Source organism: Mesoplodon densirostris, chromosome 11 (assembly GCF_025265405.1).
Source record: "Mesoplodon densirostris isolate mMesDen1 chromosome 11, mMesDen1 primary haplotype, whole genome shotgun sequence".
Taxonomy (NCBI): Eukaryota; Metazoa; Chordata; class Mammalia; order Artiodactyla; family Ziphiidae; genus Mesoplodon; species Mesoplodon densirostris.
Window position 1 is genome coordinate 77,408,394 of NC_082671.1, and position 16,702 is coordinate 77,425,095.

The window sequence follows — 16,702 nt, forward strand, 5'->3', positions numbered from 1 at the left end:
ATACAGTCATGAACAAGACAAAGTCCCTTCATTTGTGGATCTTTTTTATTCCAATCATCAAAAACAATCCTCTCAAGAGCAAATATCATTATCAGAAGTTAAAAGTTTTGGTTCCTCAAGTTACAGATTTCTCAGCTATGGTTCATGAGTTCCCAGAAACTTCTCATTTGCTCAACTAAAGATTTCAACATTGCACTTTTTTTTTTTTTTTGCGGTACGCGGGCCTCTCACTGTTGTGGCCTCTCCCGTTGCGGAGCACAGGCTCCGGATGTGCAGGCTCAGCGGGCATGGCTCACGGGCCCAGCCGCTCCGCGGCATGTGGGATCTTCCCGGACCAGGGCACGAACCCGTGTCCCCTGTATCGGCAGGCGGACTCTCAACCACTGTGCCATCAGGGAAGCCCTCAACATTGTACTTTTAACTCTAGTTTTTTGCTAACAAGATACCCCTGCAGGAGTTACCCATTTCCTGTTTGACTTACCATAATCATCTGATATTATTATCTTGGACTACCAAGGCACCTCATCTCTTTTAGGGACTAAATGGCTGAGCAACCCCTGTGGTGAGCTTTCTAGTACACCTCTGTCTGGTACACCTTTGCTACTCAAGAAATATCAAATTAGAGCTATGATTTGAAAAATTAACAGTGAAAAATCAAAGGGTTGAAAAGGACTTTACAAGTTATATTAACCTTCCTGATGGTTCTATTTAGTACCTATCTTAGCCATGTAACACAAACAAATGTTTATTTTATTGTTTCACAGGATCTAGAGAAAATATTCTACGGTATGACTTTGGTTTCTTATAATCGTCACAGTTCAGACATTTTCCTTATTTCTTATTCCTTGGGTATTTTGAAAGCAAAGAAACTGATTTTATGTGCCCTTTATCATCTTGCTTGAAAGTAATTAAAATGTCTTTGCCTTGATTTCTTGTATTTCTAGTCATGTATAAAAAAAATTGCTGGAACTTCCCTGGCAGTCCAGTGGTTAAGACTCTGCACTTCCAATGCAGGGGGTACAGGTTCGATCCCTGGTCGGGGAACTAAGACCCCACATGCCATGTGATACAGCCAAAAATAAATAAAATTTTTTTAAATAAATAAAAAGTTTAAAAATTGCCACAGTCCTTCAAGACAGCTTAAAAAAATTTTCCCCCCAATCTTATCAATTTCCCTGATTATTATCATAGAAGATCTCATGGGATATAAATAGGCATGTGACATACGTCCTTACTTCAAAGCATGTTAAATGTAATCACAGTCCCTCTAAGCTCTTTTAAAAATGTAAGTAACATGAGCTGGTTCTTCCTTTCAGGCTGGTTGAAGAGATAAGACAGAAATGTGGAGGACTTCAGTTACAGAATGAGGATGTTTATATGGCCACCAAGTTTGAAGACTTCATCCAAAAAGTCGTGAGGAAACTGAGAGGAGAAGATCAAGAAGCGGAGCTAGTGGTGGATTATGTAAGCCTGTCCATGGTGTTGAAAACCTAAGTCATTAAGACCTTCATACTATAAAAGAATGCTGTACCTTTCATCCATTTGTTTTTACATTTACAACCTTTTTAAAATGACAGTTTTATTGAGATTATAATTCAGTTACCATACATTTCACCCTTTTAAAATGTATAATTCATTGGTTTTTAGTATATTCACCGAGTTGTGCAACCATCACCACTATCTGGTTATGGAACATTTTTATCACCTCCTAAAAAGAAACCCTGTATCCCTTGGCAGTCATTCTCTGCTCTCCTCTCTAATTTACTTTCTATTTCTATGGATTTGCCTATTCTAGACATTTCATATAAATGGAATTATGTAATAAGTGGCCTTTTGCAGCTGGCTTCTTTCACTTCGCATAATGTGTTCAAGGTTCATCCATATTGTAGAGTAGATTATCACTTCATTCCTTTTTCCTAGCCAAGTAATAGTCCATTGTGTGGATAAACTACATTTTGTTTATCCTTTCCTCAGTTGATGTACATTTGGACTGTTTCTACTTTTGGGCTATTATAAATAATGCTGTTATGAAAATTCATGTATACGTTTTTGTGTGAACATATGTTCTCAGTTCTCTTGGGAAAATATCTACAAGTGGAATTGATGAGTCATATAGTAACTCTATGTTTAACTTTTTGAGGAACTGCCCATCTGCTTTCCAAAGTGACTACACCATTTTACAATGCCAGTAGCAATGTAGGAAGCTTCTAATTTCTTCATGTCCTCTCCAACATATGCTATTGTCTGTCTTTTCTCTTTCAGCTGTTCTAGCAGGTGTGAAGTGATATCTTGTTCTGGTTTTGATTTACATTTCCCTAATGGCTACTGATAAACATCTTTTCATGTGCTTAGTGGCCACTTGTATGTCTTCTTTGGAGAAATACCTATTCAAATATTTCACCTGTTTGTTTGTTTTTTGTCATTGTTGTTGTTTCTTTTGTTTTGGTTTGGTTTTTTGGGCCTCACCAAGCAGCTTGTAAGATCTTAGTTCCCTGACCAGGGATGGAACCCAGGCCCCTGGCAGTGAGGACACCCAGTCCTAACCACTGGACCACCAGGGAATTCCCTCAAATCCTTTGCTTCTTTTTTAACCGGGATATTTGTCTTTTTAATTTTTGAGTTGTAGGAGACCTTAGTATGTTTTGGATACTAGACCCTAATCAGATTTATTATTTGTAAATATTTTGTCCCATTCTGTGGGTTTTCTTTTCACTTTTTTGATAGTGTCCTTTAACACACAAAAGTTTTAAAATTTGATTAAGTCCAATTAATCTGTTTGTTCTTTTGCCACTTGGGCTGCTGTATGTCTTGTTTTCTGCCTTTTTTGCTCCTCCACCCCTTTACTGCTCTCTTTTTTGTTAAATGGATATTGTCTAGTATGCCAGTGTAATCTCGTTTGCTATATATTTTTATTTTCTTAATGGTTGCCTTGAGGATTCCAAGAGACGTTTTTCTTAAAACATTCTAGCTCAGGTTAATACCAGCTTAATACCAATAGTGTAGAAAAAATTTGCTACAGTATAGCTCTGTTCCCTACCCCCTTATTCGGGCTATAACTGTCATACAAATACATCTTTATACATTATAAGCCCACCAACATAGTTTTACAATTATTGCTTTACGCAGTTGTCTTTCAAATCAGATAGAAGAAGAAAAGGATTTAAAAACAAAAATACATTTATACTGACTTATACTTACTTTTGTCAGTGTTCTTTATTTTTTCATGTAGATTTAAATTACTGTCTAGTGTCCTTCCATTTCTGCTGGAAGACACTTTTTAGTACTTTTTGAAAGGCAGTGAGCTAGCAATGTTCATGTGCTAGCAATGAGCTAGTTTCGTTCATTCGGGAATGATTTAATTTCTCCTTTGTTCTTGGAGGGTATTTTTGCTGTATGTGGAATTTTCGGTTGACAGTCTCTTTCTTTCAGCACTATGAATATATCATCCTATTGCTTTCTGGCCTCCGTGGTTTCTGAGGATAAGTCATCTGTTAATTTTATTGAGGATCCCTTTTATGCGATGAGTTGCTCCTCCCTTGCTGCTTTCAAGATTCCCTCTTTGTCTTTGGCTCTTGACAATTTTTATATGATGTGTTTAAGATGGATCTCTGAGATTTTTCTACTTGGAGTTTATTGAGCTTCTCGGACGTGCAGATTAATGTTTTTCATCAAATTTGGGACATTTTCAGCCATTATTTCTTCAAATATTCTTTCTGCCCCTCTCCCCTTCTCCACTCATTCCTGGGACTCTCATTATGCATGTGTTGGTACATTTGATGGTGTTCTTCAGGTTTCTAAGGCTCTATTCATTTTTTTAAAATATTTATTTATTTATTTTTAAAATTTATTTTGGCTGTGCCGGGTCTTCATTGCGGCACGTGGGATCTTTAGTTGTGGCATGCAGACTCTTAGTTGTGGCACGCGAACTCTTAGTTGCAGCATGCATGTGGGATCTAGTTCCCCAACCAGTGATTGAACCCGGGCCCCCTGCATTGGGAGTGCAGCATCTAACCCACTGGACCACCAGGGAAGTCCCTCTATTCATTTTTTAAATTCTTTTTCCCTCCTATTTTCAGACCGGATATCTCTATTGACCCATTGTCTGGTTTGCTAATTCTTTCTTCTGCCTGCTTGAATCTACTGTTGAACCTCTCCAGTGACTTTTAAAATTTCAGTTATTGCACATTGCTTTTTTATGGCTGAGTAGTATTCCATTGTTTGTATGTATATGTATATATATATGCCACATCTTCTTTATCCATTCATCTGTTGATGGACGTTTAGGTTGTTTCCATGTCTTGGCTATGTAAATAGTGCTGCTATGAACATTGGGGTGCATGTATCTTCTCAAATTTAGAATTTTGTCTGGATAAATGCCTAGTAGTGGGATTGCTGGATCATATGGCAACTCTATTTTTAGTTTTTTAAGGAACCTCCATACCGTTTTCCATAGTGGCTGCACCAATTTAATTCCCACCAACAGTGTAGGAGGGTTCCCTTTTCTCCACATCCTCTCCAGCATTTGTTATTTGTAGACTGTTTAATGATGGCCATTCTGACCCATGTGAGTGGTACCTGATTGTAGTTTTGATTTGTATTTCTCTAATACTTACTGATGATGAGGAGCAAGCTACCCTCTTGCTATTTTTTGTTTCTTTTCTAGGCATCATCAATTTCTCTATGTAAAATAATTTCTGAAATCATTAAATTTCCTTTTTAATGCCTTCATTGATGTGGGATTTTATGCCAATAATGCTCTTTCACATATATAATTTTAATTATGTCTCTTAATAACTGTATGAAGCAGGTATATTATCCCTATTTTATTGTTGAAAAACTGAGATTTATAGAGGTTAATGGACTAATCTAAATTCACTTGCCAGCTAATAGTAGAGAGTACAATTTAAGCAACACATATGTAAGAGAGGGAAAGTGAAAATGGGGAAGAACACTGGAAAGAAAATTTAAAATGGCACCAGTGTAAAAGGAAACCTATTGACAGGCAATTTCAAAACTTTGAATGATAGCAGTTGGTGCACTCCACAGATGTTGCCACTAGATGGTGGTGTTTCCATTATCTTGAGGACTTCTGAGTCATATTTCATCTCTATGAAGAAGAAAACAGATCTTTATAAAGCTCTCCCTAGAGTACTTCGGTCATCACAGAAGCTGACCTCCTGTCTCAATGGCCAATCTAAGCATCATGAGACCTAAATATTACATACGCTTGTCTCTTCTGGACAGTTAGCACTAGAATCCCATTGACTTAACGCCTCCTTCTGCATTAGTGAATAAGCTTCTTTATTGCTATTTGGTATCAAATGCATATGCACAGAAATCCATTGAATCTATTAATATAATTCTCTCTCTTAGGTTTCAAAGGAGGTCAATGAAATGACAGTAAAAATGCCATATCAGTGTTTCATAAATGGACAGTTCACAGATGCCGATGATGGAAAGACTTATGACACCATCAACCCAACAGATGGATCTGTGAGTAATTTCTTAGCGTGTGTAGTGACCACTGATCATGGATTTTTTCATTTATACACTGTTATAAAACAGTCTTAAAAAGTTACTTATTCTATTACTCTGCCCCTGAGCACTTAATATAAATGTACTTCATGCATTTCTTTCAACTATTCATTTCTGGTACTGGCTGCTGTTAACTACAGTAACCAACTTTAAAGAATGAATATTTATGATGAATTTAGATGGATCACTATACGTATACACATCAGAAGCACAATTCCACATAAAGCTATATGTGTGAAAAAAAAACTCAGACTTTGCAAGCTCGTGGTGAGAAATTCAGCTTCCCCAAAGCAAGAGAAGAAATACAGTTTCCTAAATGTGTCTTCTCATAGTGTAGTGTGACATGCGAAGTACTAAAGTTTAGGCTCATAATTTTCATGTTAAAATTGTTTTTTTTTCTTTACTATATTACTGGAAGTATTGATTTTCCATCATAAAAATTCTTTGAATTTTATAGTATAATAATTAATCTCAAGAAACCTAATTGCATATCTCTATATATAAATGACCTAGAACCGATTTTTTCCTACCTTGAAATAGACGATATGCAAAGTATCCTATGCCTCTTTGGTGGATGTTGATAAAGCAGTAGCAGCAGCCAAAGATGCTTTTGAAAATGGTGAATGGGGAAGAATGAATGCACGAGAAAGAGGAATATTGATGTACAGGTATGATTTTTAAGAACACAGCCTGTGGCCTTTGGATACTGACTAACATTGCCGAGATTTTAAAAATTTCTTCAGAAGATTCTAGCATGCACCTGTTATATAGCATGTCTTTTGCTCCTTGCATCCTATAAAATCCCATATGTATGAGTTCCTGATTTTTGTACTGTTGCTTGTTTCAGTCAGTGTCCCTGTACCGGAAGAAGTTTAGTAAAGGACTATGTATTTGTAAAGATGTGAGCAAGGTCAAGGGAATCCGTCAAAGGATAATGAAGCACCCAGGCAGGGGTAGAAGAGGGGGAAGGTGCTCTTACTCCAAGGCCTGGGGGGACAGAGGAAGGAGCTGTTACTAGAATCAGGTAAGATCTATAGCTGTAGGAGAAGACCACACTACAGCGGGTTTGGGTAGTGGGACGCAGCATCTGCCAATCTACAGCCCATCACAGAGGCAACCAGAGGAGTCAAATCCCAGACCCTTTTATCCTCCAGTTCACCAGTCTCCTGGGGGTGCCTCCCACTGGCCCCTCATTAGCCATGCCCAGTGAGAGAGCACGGGAGCCTGTGATGTAGTCTCTAAAGGTCATCCTCCAGGGATGACAGAGCAGGGTGGAGACGAGCAGCACAGGGAGAGCATCCAGCACCCTGCTGTTTCCAAAGGGAAATTTTAAATCTACTTCCTGTGTAGGGAGTAGAAGCAAGGAGGAAAAACACTAAGGCCCGGAAAGGGTATTATAAATCGGTAGCTGAGTATGCCAGGAGTAATCAGATTCGATCATAAATTCAGTTTTCTACTTGCTAAAAGCCAAATCGCTGACTTTGTCCAAAGATTTCTTGGAACAGGATCTGAAAGAAACATTAGGGAGGAGGATTTCAAGCCTGACTTTGGAATGGTCCAAAGGGAACATCTCAGAACCACTAAAGGAAGGAAGGAAAACAAATGGAGGAGGTGAACACAAAAGATGAACTTTGACTATTTCATAGTCATTAGACAGTCCTGTACTTATCTTCCCGAAGAAACTAGACACCAAACAGAAACCTGTTGCAGTGTTTACCATTCATTCCATGTTTTTCTGTCTTTGTCCTTTTCAGCTAGTGTTGGAAATATTTCTGTCCCAACCAGAAATCCTCAAGTGTTCCTGGGTTCTCTAGGAGTGTGGTTTGCCCTGTAACATCTCGCAGTATATTCATGAACTATCCACATTCCCACTGTTTTCTGTCATTGATCTCCTTGGATTACTGTGGCTCAATGACTATTTTACTGCTTATACATCTATGATGCAAATGATACAGACTTCCAACGCCCTCTGTTTCTTCCTTATAACTCTTAAAACAAATTATTAATGAAATTTTTTATTGAGTGTCTGTCTTCCCTCCTAGACCATGTTCTCCATGAGGACAGAGACCTGGGTCATTTGTGTTCACCTTTGAGTTCTCAGCCCTTAGGATGATGCATTAAATGCAGTAGAGACTCAATATTTGTTGAATGAATTTCTTTATGCATACAGACTAGCAGACCTACTGGAAGAGAACCAAGAAGAGCTGGCAATCATCGAAGCCCTCGATTCAGGGGCTGTCTACACCTTGGCTCTGAAGACTCACATTGGAATGTCTGTGCAAACATTCAGATATTTTGCTGGCTGGTGTGACAAAATTCAAGTAAGTGCAAATGTTGTTTGTCTCCATGTAGATCATTCCAAGAGGAAAAGGGACGAATGTTTATTAGTCTGTAAAGACACTTTGTCAGAGCCACCCCTTATGTAGGTTTCCTCACCTTATCCTTATAACAATCATCTGAGGTAGGTGGATATCTATTAACTCTTATTACAGGTGAGGAAATTGAGGCTTGAGGACAATGAATGCCTTACCTATGGTCACATAGTAAGTAAACCATAGAGCTAGGATTTGAACTCAAGATTTTCTGAACCTAAAATCTAATGATGTTCTTTGTACTTTACTATAATGTCTCTTGAGAGCATCTAACAGTCTTGTTGGCATATAGAGAGAAGCCTGGTATCATGGAGGAATTGAAAACTCAAATACCTATAGAGGTCAGAGAGCTAACATAGATGGGCTATGCAGACTGGTTATAAGAAAAAGATTTTAAAGACATGAGTTCAATAAAAATTTCCATTTCCTTTTTTCTACAAGAAAATAAATATTACATGTGTGATGATAAATGGAAACTATACCTGGCTTTGGTATTAGGATACAGAGGGAAATAGGGCTTGTAGCAAACAGCAGAGTGCATGCCACTCATAGACTCATGGTAACCATTGAAGCACCAGCCATCACAGCCACATTCCCAGCAGCAAGGAGGAAGTGGGGAAGAGGGAGAAAGGTAAAGGACTTTAAAAAGCATTCCGATCCTCCTACACCTTGTACTTACATCTCCCATTGGCTGTCTCTGCTAAGGAGACTGGGAAACATAATATTTTATCTGAGCACATTGCTGCCCAAACCATTAATATAGAATCAGAGAGAACTGGTTCCAAGCCTCAGCTTTGACACTTACCAGCTATTGTTGTAAAAGTTATTTACCTCTCTGTGCCTTACTTTGCTCATCTGTAAAATGGTCACAATAATCCATACCTTGCAAGTTATGTTATGAGGATTAGAAACAAGTGTTTATATAATAGAGGATTAAAGTCTGCACCATAGTAGGTCTTGCACATAAATGTCATTTTTATTATTGTTCAGCCACAAAATCATACATATGTAAGTATTTAGTAAGAGCAGTTCAAGTCCATCCTTCATCCTCAATTATGAAATCCAAATTGCTGTGAAACCTGAAAATTGATTTGTTTGATTGGTTCAGACTCATTTGGCGCCAAAACATGACCTGAACCAAGATGAGTCTATAATCTTTATTCATATCACTTAGAGTGAATATTCATATATTTCACTGAATAAATATTAATATGCTTGATTATGGGGGGCTTCCCCAGGCCTTATTGGAGGTTATAGATATAATAACATTGTATAAGGTATATACATTATATTATGTTTCTAAAGTCAAAAAATTCTGAATCCCAAAACACACCTGGCCCCAAGGGTTTCAGATAAGAGACTGTACACTTACTTGTATTAGTAACAGCAATAATATTTTATGTGGCAAAACAGATGTATAGCTTCAGTTAAAGACGACTGTCATGAATCAGTTGGGATCAAATTTGGCTGCGTATAATAGAAAACCCAACTAAGAAGTTTGTTTTTATCTCACTTTCAGGAGTCTAAAGGCAGGCAATCAAGTCCAGTGTGTGAGATAAAGATTCCTGCTCTTTCTTTGCCAGGGCATCCTTATACCATATGATCTCTACCCTCATGGCTGCATCTTGGTCTCTTGATAACCACTGCAGTGCCAGCCTTTTTAGCAACATTCTGAGCAGGAAGAAGGAAAAAGTGAGAGTGAGGGGAAGAGTAAAAGAGCACTTGTCCAAGCTGAGTCAGCCTACTTTAAAGAGTGTTCCCCTTTCAGTGCTTTGTGCTTACGTCTTCCATTGGCCATCCCTATCTGCTATGGAAACTGGGGAACGTAGTAGTTTATCTGGGCACGTTGCCATTCCCATTATTAATATAGGGTTTCTGTTACTAAGAACGGAGGGGAGAATGGATATTGCTCAGGCAGTTAACATTCTCTGCCATGCCAAGACATTGGGAATGGAGGCGATTAAATTAGAATTATGTTTTTTTTCTCCTGTGTCTCAGTTCTTTTGAGAAAGACATAGCAGTTCCTTTTTAGGTGTAGATGTATTTCTCATAAATTGAACACTGCTTTTTTAATATCAGCTAAGAAAAAGCAAGAGAGGCAGACAGAAAATGGATTCGTTAAGTTTACCCACTGAAATTAGTAAAATAGTATCAACCTTTTTCATTCTTTAGGGTTCTACAATTCCCATCAACCAGGCCCGTCCAAATCGCAATCTGACCTTCACCAGGAAGGAGCCACTTGGGTAAGACAAGGAGAGCGCTTCTGAGTGACTTGTGTTAGTTCGAGAGGACTGAGGATGTCTCTTTCTTCCCCGGCAGTGTCTGTGCCATTATCATCCCCTGGAACTACCCGCTGATGATGCTGGCGTGGAAGAGCGCTGCGTGCTTGGCAGCAGGCAACACCTTAGTGCTCAAGCCGGCGCAGGTAAGACGCGCAGAGCAAGGTACAGCATCTCCTCCTCTCCCGTTTACTTAAAACCAGAGACGTACATTTACAAATATTATGTCTTTAAGCAAAAATGGGATCATATATCACAACATCATTTCATATATCATGGGCATCTTTTCATACTAGTAAATATTGATTTTTAATAGCTACCCAGTGTATCCTATGGAGATTCCAAAATTTATAACTTCCATGACAGTGGAAGCAGGCATAGTGTATGTCAGTGAAATCCATTAAATTTCTACAAACCAATTCAATTCTTGCAAAATGCCACATGCCCAGTAGTGATTTAGAGTAGCTTCGACATATAAAAAAAAAAGTTTTTTGCAGGCATTCAAATTTTCATTATCAAAAATATTGTAAAGTTATGCAAGATGAGGGACAAGCATGCAAAAGAATGTATGTAATTGTGCCAGCTGTGTGGAAATATATACATGTGGAAAATGAGGAAATAATTGAAAAAATAATTCAGATGATAGAGTTCTCAAAAACATCTTTTTAATGCTACAGTAGCTTTTCAAGAAAAGAATATGGTAGCCAACTTAACACCTGGCTCAGCATTTACTCTGAACAGTGCACAGTGGTAGACATTCTGAGGTACCCAAGTTGCGGAGAAAACTTGGTCTCTATTCAAGAAGAGTTTACAGTTTGTTACTTATTAACTGTTCTTTTATTTCTTCTTTTAGGATTTAAAAAAAATACAGTTTTGTTTGTCATAACTACATAGTCATGTGACCACAGCCATCTTGTTTTCCTCATTAAAAACAATTTCAGTAAAAAAACCAGGTATACATTCAAAAATTTTTTTAATTCAAAAGATACCAAGAGGTAGATAGTGAAAAGTCTCCCTCTTATTCCCCCAGCCCACCAGTTTACCTCCCAGAGGCCACCAATGTTATTGTTATTTATTAGTTTCTTAGGTATTCCAGAAATATTCTCTGTGTATACAAACATATTTTTTAAATTAAATAAATAAATAATTTTTTAAAAATATTTTTTAACCAATTAAAAAACACACAGGAGGAGAAGGGGAAATGGGAAATTGCTAATCAACAAGCATAAAGTTTCAATTATGCAAGATGAGTAAGTTCTAGAAATCTGCTACACATCATTTTGCCTGTAGTTAACTATACTGTATTGTACACTTAACAATTTAAGAGAGTAAATGTCATGTTAAGTGTTCTAACCATAATGCAATACAAAATTAAAATAAAATAAAATAGTAGTATTCTATACATACTACCAAAGGGGGAAAAAATAACTTAAAAAAAATTTATTGAGCATTTAGTATGTGCCACATGCTGTGTTAAGCACTTTTTCTTTAATTTAAAAAAATTTTTAAATATGTATGTATATACGTATGTATTTATTTATCTATGCCGTGCCGGGTCTTAGTCGCGGCATGCGGGATCTTTTAGTTGCGGCATGTGGACTCTTAGTTGCGGCATGCATGCAGGATCTAGTTCCCCAAATACAGATCAAACCCGGGCCCCCTGCATTGGGAGCTCGGAGTCTTACCCACTGGACCACCAGGGAAGTCCCCAAAACTTCTTTTTTTAAAACAGTTCCCAGTGTGTAGATAAACAATATTTTATTTAACCAATACCTAATTAATAGATATTGAGATTTTCCCATCTTTTTGCTGTTATAAACTATGTTGCAGTTAATAACCTTTTAAATATGGCATCATGCACATGTGCAATTATCTTTATAGGGTGCTATGTTCCTAATAGCAGAATCACTTAGTTAAAAGATACATGTGTTTGTGTGATAGCTGCTGGCTCATCCTTCCATGGGAATGGAACAGTTCACCAGCATCCTGTATGAGTGCTGTTTCTCCCAAGCAGCAACATTCATTAAACAGCAAGAAGCTAGTAAAGTGAAGAGAGAAGGCAGATAACCTAGTCCAGTGGTGCTCAATCCTGGCTGCACATTAAAATCGTCTGGAGTTCTCTTTTTTTTTTTTTTTTTTTTTTTGTGGTACGTGGGCCCCTCACTGTTGTGGCCTCTCCCGTTGTGGAGCACAGGCTACGGATGTGCAGGCTTAGCGGCCATGGCTCACGGGCCCAGCCACTCCGCGGCATGTGGGATCTTCCCAGACCGGGGCATGAACCCGTGTCCTCTGCATCGGCAGGCAGACTCTCAACCACTGCACCACCAGGGAAGCCCTGGAGTTCTCTTTTAAAAATACTGATATCTGGGCCCCATTGGCAGAGTTTCTAATTTAATTGGTCTGGGTCAGAGGCCAGGTATTGGTATTACTTAAAATCTTCACATTAGTTTCTAAGGTACAGTCAGGGTTGAGAACCACTATATGGCATCCAAAGCGAGTGCTAAGCATTGGAAAACCCTAGTGATTACATAGAATGTTCAAAATTTACAGACATGTATTGAGTGCCCACTGTTTGCCAGGCATATTATCAGTGACAAAGACATAAAATTTCTGTTCCTGTGGAAATTACAGTCTAACTCTATCTGCAATTTAAAACTGATAGTTTAATGATTGATGATAATTTTAATCCTGAGAATGAAAGACCCAAAGTTGCCATTGTTATGTGGGAGATATCTTTTTATTATGATATGAAACCATTGATAGTATTAAGGCCCTGTGCAAATGGCAGGAGGGCTGAATCAGTTGGCTTTCCCCCCTTTACCAGTAAGAAGTACAGACGCCCATGGTCTGAACTGGTCAGGCCTGTCAGGCTCTAACACCTTTTTTAATCTAATATTTAATAATGACCTACTCATGCCCAGAACACTGCTAAATGCTTTCACTTATATCATTTAAACCTATAATCCTGCCATAATATAAACCTATATTCCAGTTGGTTAGCCGAATGGAAGAAAATCAATAAAATGAAAAGGGATGAGATAAAGATGAAACAATTTGTTTTATTTTATTTATTAATGGCATAAAATCTTTTTATTCTTACTTTAAAAAACTTATCACTAATTTAGGATAGTTTTTAAAAAAGTCTTTCTAATCATGGTGACTTCATACTAAGGCATAATAATATACACTTTGGTCTAGGATTGTCTTTAACTATAGTAGGTATAAATCCACTATTTGAGATAGCTTCTTGACAATTTCAAATATTTGGGCATTTGAAATTTCTTGTCAAGTCTAACTAGATTGCCATTTTTTTTAAACCTCACAATGTCATTGTCATGGACCTGTTACTAGAAGGAGGAAAAATGTTAACCCTGCTTTTTTCTTGTTGTTTACTTGTATTTGCTCTATTAGTATTATTTATTATGCAGTTTCTATGTAGATTCTTTTTAAGTCACTTGATCATTTTATGAAGTTTACTTTAGTTAAAACAACAACAGTCTATGAACCCATGCAACCTGGCCTGTAAACGTCAACCCACGGCAATATTCTGAAAGCACAGGAGCAAGTGAGGAAACCACTGTTTTTCCCTTGGCCTTGTGAGCTCCTATTCTTTCCTAGGATACCACACGTACCTCTGTGACCAGTGACCATCTAACCTTCATTCAGACAGAGTGAGAGTACCATTATCCAGCCACATAATAAATGTTAGTTATGTTTGATTTATTTCATATCTTCTTCTGCTAAAATATACAAAATAAAATAGCTCTACTATTTTCTATTCACAGCTCAATTTTTGCCCTATAATTTTTTGAGACCAAGCTAACCAAGTACTAATTTAAGACTTGATCAGCATTGCTTTTTAAGAGTGTAAAAATATGACTTTCATTTTGCTTCTGAGATATGCATTGCTATAATAGATCTTTAAAATGAGATCCATAACTATACCAATTTTTTTGTAAAAAGAAAGGGAAAATAAGTATGTTTTCATTTGAGCAAAAAGAAACATTCGAGGGATAAACCGGAGACTAATGAGATTGATTAACTACAAGACTTGGAGAGGATGCAGCGGAAAGGACTGGGGGTGGGAGGTGGTTGGCCAGGAGAACAACACTTCTCTGAATGTGCTTTTGTATAGTCCTCACTTTTTATTTTATTTATTTATTTATTTTTTTGTGGTACGCGGGCCTCTCACTGTTGTGGCCTCTCCCGTTGCGGAGCACAGGCTCCGGACGCGCAGGCTCAGCGGCCATGGCTCACAGGCCCAGCCGCTCCGCAGCATGTGGGATCTTCCCGGACTGGGGCACGAACCTGTGTCCCCTGCATCGGCAGGCAGACTCTTAACCACTGCGCCACCAGGGAAGCCCTAGTCCTCACTTTTGGAAGCATGTTTCCCATACTCAACAAGACAGCAAATGAACAAATAAAGAAAAGAAACATAATCAACATAGATGAGGCCAAAATCGAATACAAAAAAAATCAGTCAAGCCAAATTTCAAATGAACAACATCACCACGCCGAAGGGAGTGAGGAAGCACTCACCCAAGTAACTTGTGAATGACATTTGCACTCTATGTCCTCAGACTAGAGGCAAAAACACTGAAAATAAGTATTGAAGTTAGTAGGCTTCTTTTTCACAGGGACATGGCTTAATAATTCTCAAATTACTTTCTGTACATTTTAGGATTAAGCAAACAAGTAAATATATTGTGGATATTGGGAGCTATGTTTTTCACTGTTGAAGAGAGTTACAAATATGAACAGAAAGAAGGATAGAATGAGCCCTCAACCCACTGTTAAGAGGTTTTTATGGAAATTTCATTTCATAGGTATGATTGATTAAATCATTGGCTGTCGGTGATTGAACTCAAACGTCAGCCCCTCTCCCCTGGTTTGGGTTCCAACTCTCTAATCATGGCCTGATCTTTCTGGCCACAAAAACCCATCCTGAAGCTACCTAAGGGACTCCCAGCTGCCAGCCATCTCATTAGTATATGGAAGGCACTTTTCATTTGAGATTCCAAGGTTTTAGGAACTCTGTGCCAGGACCCAGAGGCAAAGACCAAATATATATTTCCCATTATATCACAGTTTTAAAATACTATTCTGCACTAAAAGAAACCTGGGCCTCTTGAAAAAATGGTTGGAACAGGGAAAATACAAGGTGTGCCTGGAACATCTTGTTGGGCCAAAAAGCAAGGAAATGCTCAAAGAATGATTGAGACATGTCAGAAAGGCAGAGGATCCACACAGGATCCATCAGCCAAAGCTGGAACAATTTGAACCTCAAAAAAAGTAACAGTAGTAAAAGATTATAACCATTTGAATAAAGTAAGAATCCATGAGTTCACACTGATGTTAATTGATTAAATAGAAAGGAAAGCTCTTATAGTGGAAAGCCAACGAATTAATATATGTAGAAGGAATGATGGAATTAGAAAATCACCACTTAGCAACCATCATAATAATGATTGATTCAGGCAGGAATCATCCATGGATACTAAAACTAGTGGAAATTTGAGGAGTAACTGAATATTTAAATAGCCTCAAAGTAGCTCCCTAAAAAATATTTATTAACTACAAAGAGTAAAGTCTCAAAGTAGCTCCCTTTCTTTTTACAGTAACTTACAGTGATAAAACCTGGCAGATCACCCTTACCAAAGGATCAAAGTTAACCTTTCCAACATTGGGACTATTCAATAGCATGTTCCTCTTGATATGATGCACTGAGGAGAATTCAGCATCACTCCTGTGGTGTTCTTGCCAAAAGCGCATAACCTGAATCTAATCACATGGAAACAGCAAATCCAGACAAAAGGACATTGTACAAAATAACCGGTCTGTTTTTATTGAAAACGTCAGTGTAATGAAATATAAAAGAAAACTCAGAATCTCTTTCAGAGGAAGGGAAACTATAGACGTGGTAACTAAATGCAATGCATGATCTTGGATTTTCTTTTTCTATAAAGCACATTATTGGGACCATTGGTGAAAACTGAAAAAAGAGTGTAAATTAGGTATTCTAGCAGTTGTTAATTTCCTGATTTTGGTGATTGTATTGTGGTTATGTAAAAGAATCCTTTGTTTTTAAGAAATGTACACAAAATTATTTAGAGGTAAAGGGACACATCAAATTTTACTTCTTAAGCAGTTCAAAAACATTGGGAGAGAGAAAGAGGATAAAGCAAACGTAGTAAAATGTTAACATTTGAGGAATCTGGGTGATGGATACATAGGAATTGTTTGTACTGTTTTTTGCAACTTTGCTGTAAGTCAGAAATTATGTCACAATAAAAGAAAAAATAAAATGAACTCTGGTATGGCCATAGCAGGAAAGCCGGGTGCTGATCTAAAGGACAGGACAGAATCTGAAGTAGGTAATTGCTGTCTGCTTCTGCTCAGGTCACGCCCTTGAGTGCTTTGAAGTTTGCAGAGCTCTCTGTTAAAGCAGGCTTTCCAAAGGGGGTAATCAACATCATTCCAGGCTCAGGTAAGCCAACAAGGACCCACTTTGCTGTA

At 37.9% G+C, this 16,702-nt stretch overlaps 1 protein-coding gene across 2 annotated transcripts in view; it reads left to right on the plus strand.

Moving 5' to 3' along the window:
* Positions 1–16,702, plus strand: part of ALDH1L2 (aldehyde dehydrogenase 1 family member L2) — a 57,313-nt gene that overhangs the window by 23,795 nt on the left and 16,816 nt on the right. For both annotated transcript variants that reach the window (XM_060113583.1, XM_060113582.1), the window contains exons 10-16: positions 1,317–1,464; positions 5,374–5,493; positions 6,076–6,203; positions 7,706–7,856; positions 10,080–10,150; positions 10,227–10,332; positions 16,586–16,673. In XM_060113583.1, coding sequence (XP_059969566.1) covers positions 1,317–1,464; positions 5,374–5,493; positions 6,076–6,203; positions 7,706–7,856; positions 10,080–10,150; positions 10,227–10,332; positions 16,586–16,673 — 812 coding nt within the window. The remainder of the gene's footprint in view (positions 1–1,316; positions 1,465–5,373; positions 5,494–6,075; positions 6,204–7,705; positions 7,857–10,079; positions 10,151–10,226; positions 10,333–16,585; positions 16,674–16,702) is intronic.